Source organism: Leishmania mexicana, chromosome 10 (genome assembly GCF_000234665.1).
Source record: "Leishmania mexicana MHOM/GT/2001/U1103 complete genome, chromosome 10".
In the NCBI taxonomy this organism is placed as follows: domain Eukaryota; phylum Euglenozoa; class Kinetoplastea; order Trypanosomatida; family Trypanosomatidae; genus Leishmania; species Leishmania mexicana.
Genome location: NC_018314.1, coordinates 201,576 through 207,852, shown reverse-complemented (window position 1 = coordinate 207,852; position 6,277 = coordinate 201,576). Strand labels below are relative to the sequence as shown.

The following is a 6,277-nucleotide window of genomic DNA, read 5'->3' as shown; positions in this document are numbered from 1 at the left end:
AACTTCCCCAACGAAGCCCCCATGCGTGCGGGACGTGCGTTGTGGCCGACGAGCCCGTTGCACGAGCAAGGTCGTCTCTGATTAGCTTCGCGGGGGCGAGGGTGTCAAGTGGGGTGGGGGTTTAGATGATGGGGGAGGGGGAGAGGGGGGTGGGTGGGTGGGTGAGTGGGTGGGATGACAAGTATCCCAGCGCAGTGGGTGGAATCATGCCTGTTGGTGTGGTGTGTGTGTGTGTGTGTGTGACACAGTGCCGACAGAGAGGGAGAGAAAAGTCAGCGGAAGGGAAGAGGGAGACAGCGTGTTGGATGGCGTGGAGGAACGGATGCGGCATTCTTGTACAGCGTAGCCCGCTGTACGCAGCTCCCCAGTGAAGGGTACACAACAAGCACCCATGCATGTGCGCCGCCTCGCTCGTCCATAGCGAAGGCTATCTTGCTTTCTGATGACTTTTACCCTGCACCCCGCAGCAGGGCGAGGCATGATGGCGTATCACAGAGAGGAAGAGGAGGGCACCAGAGTGGTGCCGAGGCAGGAGCTGCGGGGTGTCCTGCGACGCACCTACGCTTGTATATGCATGCCGAAGTGCAACACTCTCTTCTTCCACGTGTACAGACTTTTTCTTCCAACTGATGTGTCCACATCCTCTGCGGTATACAGCATGGGGCCAAGCCGCCACGCGGCACCCAACCCACCCACCTCCTCGACCGGGCCCCGCCACAGACCTCATCGCGTGGCGCGAGGCATCGGTAGACACACACGCGCTACAGCAGTGCGCCGACTCGGCTACCTGAGCACGGCCGCTGGCTCAGGCTCTACCTGGCTCCACGCGTCGCAGGTGTCCGCCTCACCGCCGCTCCCACTGTGCCGGCCACCACCTCGCGCACCCCATCAGGGTGACGCTCAGGCCCCCTGCCAGCAGGCAGTGATGGCCGGGTGGGATGCGTTCGAATTGCGCTGGCATTTCGCCTGTCATAGGGATGGTGCAAAGGTGCTCGCTGTCGCAGGTCGCACCGGCGCAACCATGTCCACGACATGAGCGCCGACATGGCAGTCGCGATGCATCGCTCTGGCCTCCCCACGTCGTAGGCACGTGACCACGTCACCAGCAAAAGCGGTTCGGCATTGGCAAGGGATGGAGGGGGAGAAGGGGGGTGGGGAAGGGGGTGCTTGGCTTCCAGCCCAAACAGAGCGTGGTCCACTGGACCCTGGGATGCCGCGCATTGCGGCGTGTGTGTATGTGCGCCTCCCCCCTCTCGTCGTCGTCAAGGGGCTTGCACGCACAAGAGAGAAGAAAAGGAAAGAAAAATAAAAAGCCGGGGATTCGACACAACAGGGCTTCCCGTCATTCCCAGGGCTCACGACACATGCGCCGCAACTGCTTGCAATGCGAGTGTGCGCGTGCTGGCGAAGGTGTCGCACCTGCATATCCCATCCGTCCCTCTCTTCTCTTCTCCATTCACTTTATAATGTGCGGCTGCCGTCAACCATGACGGCAGTGGGCGGTTTGGGACGCCCCTCTCCCCACCCCCTCTCGTTTCCCCGTGAGATGTCCCGTGAGCATGTTCGCCGACGTGCACGTCTGTGCCTAGTGCTTGCATGTCCCCCATCCGTTAATGTTGGGTCCGCTGACGCTACTGCGCGACTCGATCGCCTACCACACGGTAGATTTCTATGGCGTCGTGGTGGGTCGGGCTAGAGTGAGGGAGAGGGGGAGGAGAGGGGAGGGGGGGGGTGCTTAGGTAGGTATGGCATACACGCCTGCGCAGCTCTGGCGACGTTACTCTTCGACGGACATCCCCCCTTTTCCCAAATAAAACAATCCTATATATATATATATATGTGTGTGTGTGTGTGCGTGTGTGTGTAACATCGTCGCCGCACACCGGCGGCGGAGGACGAGAACCAGAAAATAAAAACAACAGGACAGTGAGGCTTGCGTCTGATGGCGCGACGCGTTATGTATCACACACACACTCACGTCAGTCGGACCGCGAGAGACAAGATGAAAAGGGGGAAGGATAGCCGAACATACAGTTTAATGCGTTCCGATCCACGTCCCCAGCGTTTCTTGACTGGCGAGTTCCCTATTTCCGAGGAAGAGTACACCGATCTGGTCTCCCTCCACTCGCGCTCTCGATGCCTCCTGGCGCTGGCACCAGCTATCAGTGAAAAATCTTGCCCTTGGGCAGTCCTCATCGGGGTAGCACTACACACGAACAGGCAGACCTACGCATCCCCCCTTTTCCGTCACCCAAGGTGGGGTGGATGGGTGGAGGAAAAGCGAAAAGCTTGCAACAACTCGGCTCCTCGAGGTCTGAAGCGAAGAGTAGTGCCTGGTGAAAGCATTGCCCTCCGCATGGCGGAGAAGGCGCCCCCCCCTCACTCACTCACTCACTCACTCACTCACTCACTCACCCCGCCTCCTCACCACCACGTTGTTTGTCGACCCGCCCTCCCTCTTGCATTCCGGCCGCAAGGCTTCCGAGGACGGTGGGACAAGCAACAAAACAAACAGCAAACAAGTCACGAGAGACGGACAGGCACAGACACGCGCAGAGGGGGAGGGGGAGGGGGGGGCAGTGACGCTCTGCCGTTCCGATTGCAGGAACGGCAGAGCGGCCCCAAGCAAAAGAACAGAGATAAGGAAAAGGAAGCGGATGGTGATGACTGGCACACCACCAGCACCAGCACCAGCACCAGCACCAGGACCAGGACTGAAGTCCACACAAGGAAGAAGAACGAAGAGGCGTCCCGTTCCACGAAGGGGGAGGAGGGAAGGAGGGAGGGGGGAGGGGTGCGGTTATGTACATGAAGGACACGGGCAACCAAATGTGAAGGGACCACCAAGTAAAGAGGAGGGGAGGGGAGGGGAGGAGGGGGCAAAAAGAGAGCCAGCAACATGCCGTAGGAACCGATCTAAAAAAACAAAATAAGTCAAAAAAGGGACAAACAACAACGTCCACCACGGAGAGTACCGCCGGCATGGTTCATCGCCGGTCATCCCCGCTTCCGCCTCCCGCGGGACCAGTTTGGCAGCGGTCGCTGACGACGGCGACGACCACCAGACCACCACCACCACACCGCACGGCAGCGTGAGGCAAGCACGCAAACCAAGAAAGTCGATGGGGGAGGGGAGAGAGAGAAGAAAACAACAACGGACAACCAACCAAACAAAATGATGTGCGCGTGCGTACGTGATGAGAAGACGGAAAACACACGCACGAAGAAACACACTCGAAGAGGGACGGCGCCCTACCAGGGAGTGGATGGAAGAAGAAGGGGAGGGGAGGGGAGGGGAGGGCAGAGCCGCACCACCAACACGCTTACACAAGGCTGCGCAGTGGTAATAATAAACGCAAACACACACACATACACACACACAGGGAGAGAGAAAGACAGACGGAGAGGAAGAGAGGGGGAGGACACTTGTACAGATATCCCCTCCCCTCCCCTCTTCTCCCCTCCCCTAACACACACTGGTATACGCGTGCGTGCGCGTGTGTGCGTCGGTGTGGACGGGTGTGTAGAAGGACGATAACGTGCTCCTCGTGCCCGCCACCACACATGCAGATACGCTCCGACAGGGGAAAAGAAGAACGACCGCATCGGATAAGGTAGAGAAGAGAAAGGCAAATCGAGGGGTGTGGTGGTGGTGGTGGTGGTGGGGGAAGGGGAGGGGAGGGGGGAGAGAGTAGCGCCATCCAGGCGCGCGCTCCATCTAAATATTTCCGTACGCACGTGCGGCCCCGCTCTGTAGGCGTCGCGACTGAGCGTCTGTTGGTGCGTGAAGGTGCATGTGTCCATGCTGGTGCGCGGAGCGCGCTCCACCTCCATGGTACTCGCACACCCACGCGCTGACACGCGTGGAAGACGGAAAATGAGATTTGACGCGGCTGTGCACCCGTCATGGCCTCTCCTCCCGCTGTCTCGCCCTCGCCAGCCACGCATTCCCGCTTCCACCGTTCGCTATTTCCTCACCTCCACACATCTCTTTCCCACTCATGACCCGCGTGTGCCGCCTGCGTGAGCGGGATGGCACACACAGTCGAAACACAACACGACGGCGCCTGGAGAAGAGAAGATGCGCGCTAGTGATGGTGACCGCTACCGTTCTTTGAGCTGCTGCCACCAGCCGTTGTCGCTGGAGGCGTGGCGTGCTCCAGAGACGGGTTGTAGTCGACAATGTCGGCCCAGAAGGCGCGACGAAGCTCCGAGACGCCCATCGGGGTGCTCTCATGTGCCCACAGGAAGGGGCAGGGGCAGGCCGGCTCATCTTCCTCGTCGTGCAGGTGGGCCAGGTATGGGTGCGCGAGCATGTCAGCCGCGGTCGGACGCTTGCTCGGGTCTAGCGTCCACATCTTGGAGAGAAAGTCTATGCCCTCCGTGTTGCCAGCCAGCCCGGGGACGAGTTTAGGAATGTTGAGCGACCCGCCCGGCAGCTCATTCAGCTTCTCCAGCGCCTCGCGGTGCTCGACGATGCTGGCCGGCGGCTTGCCAATGTGCTGCGCGATCATGCGCAGCTGGTCCATCGTATTTCGACCTGGGAAAACGGGCTTACGGTTGTACATCTCAGCAAAGATGCAGCCAACAGACCATATGTCGACTGCGGTGGAATAGTTCGTGTTCTCCAGAAGCAGCTCCGGCGGGCGGTACCAGCGCGTGATGACGTAATCCGTAAGCTCCGAGTACGGCACATCGACGCTGCGGCTCAGCCCGAAGTCTATAATCTTGAGCTCACAAGAGATGTTTGTGACAAGGTTGGCTGGCTTCAAGTCTCGGTGGGCGACGTTCGCGCTGTGCAGGTACTTGAGGCCCCGCAGAATCTGGTAGACAAAGTACTGCATGTGCGACTCCTCCAGCACCTGTCGAGAGCGCAGTACGACATTCATGTCTACGTCCATGAGCGGAGTGACGACGTACACGTCTTCGAAGCTGTGGTATTCGCACTTCAGCGGAGGCAAAATGTTCACCACATTGAGCAGGTTTTCGTGGTGGAAGAAGCGCATCATGTCGATCTCGCGCAGCACTCGCTTGCCATCCTCGACATCGCGGAACACGTCGCGACACTTCTTGATGGACACCTTCTCGCCAGTGTCGCCATCCAAGCAGCTGCACGCGATACCGTAGGCACCCATGCCAAGGATCTTGAGCAGCGTGTACTTGGACGGAACCTCGAATGGGGAGCCGCTTACGTTGTACACCTTGAAGTCCCCCACAACCTTGGGCACGCTCAGCTCCTGGTTGCTCTTGTGCATTTTGGCTACTCTGTGTGCTATCGTGCCTGCGCACCGCTGCACAACTGGCTGGTGTGGCTACTGCGGGTAACAGGAAATAAAAAAAGAGACTGAGAAGATGGGCGAGGGCGGTAGTGAAAGTGAAAGTGAGAGAGGGGGAGGGGGGAGAGGGGGGAGGGAAGCCTGTGGCAGGTGGGCCCGGTGGGGCCGGTGATATGAGCGCTCGTGGATGTGATCCAAACAAAGGGAGGGGAAGGTAGGGGAGGAGGAGGAGAGACAAGAAGAGACCGAGAAGATACAAGGCCAGCGACGGCGGTGGTAGTCACGGTCAAGAGAGGGACAGAGAGATGGATAGCTGACTAGCCAGATAGAGGTTCGACAACCCCCCCTCCTCCGAAAGAAGAACGGGATGTACGCGTAGTTCAAACAACAGAAGAGAAGGGTAGAGGGGTGGGTGGGAGGCAGGCAGGCAGGCAGCACACACACACACACACACACAGACACAGACAGAGGGCGGATGAGGAGCGGCGCGTACGCTGCTCTCTTTGGCGCTCTGAGCCAACGCAAACAACAAAAAAAAATTGGGGCCTCTTTTCACTCGCTTCGGCACCGTCCCAACCGCCGCCTCGCCACGTGGAAGACACGCCAACGAGAGAGCCCAAGCGAGCGAGCGAAGAAAAAAAAAAGAGTGCGCCGGGTATGGGTGGCCGCTGCTGTATATATATATATATATACACACACACACGGAGAGGACACGGCGAAAATAAACGGAGCAGCGTTCACACGCGCACAGCCGAGAAGAGGATACGGCAGTACAATGGGCAGACCACCACCACCAGCAGAGGAGCGACGAGGGCCAGACGTGCAACGTACGTTGCCTTGACTATCCGGACGCCGGCATAGACACAGACGCACACGCACACACACAGCAACGGCGAGGATGAGCCCGTTAGGAGAGTGAAAAAAGCGCAACAACCGCAAGAACAACAACTCGAAGAGAGGGAGGGGAAGGGGAGAGAGGGGGAGAGAGGGGGAGAGAGGGG

The 6,277-nt window shown here is 59.2% G+C and overlaps 1 protein-coding gene across 1 annotated transcript; it reads right to left on the bottom strand.

Annotated features, from left to right (window-relative positions):
* Nucleotides 1–4,088: 4,088 nt before the first annotated feature.
* On the bottom strand, nt 4,089–5,255 carry LMXM_10_0490 (putative map kinase 3; the record flags this gene model as incomplete). Its single annotated transcript, XM_003872838.1, has 1 exon — nt 4,089–5,255. One exon carries the CDS (start codon nt 5,253–5,255, stop codon nt 4,089–4,091), a length of 1,167 nt encoding a protein of 388 aa, XP_003872887.1.
* Nucleotides 5,256–6,277: the final 1,022 nt, after the last annotated feature.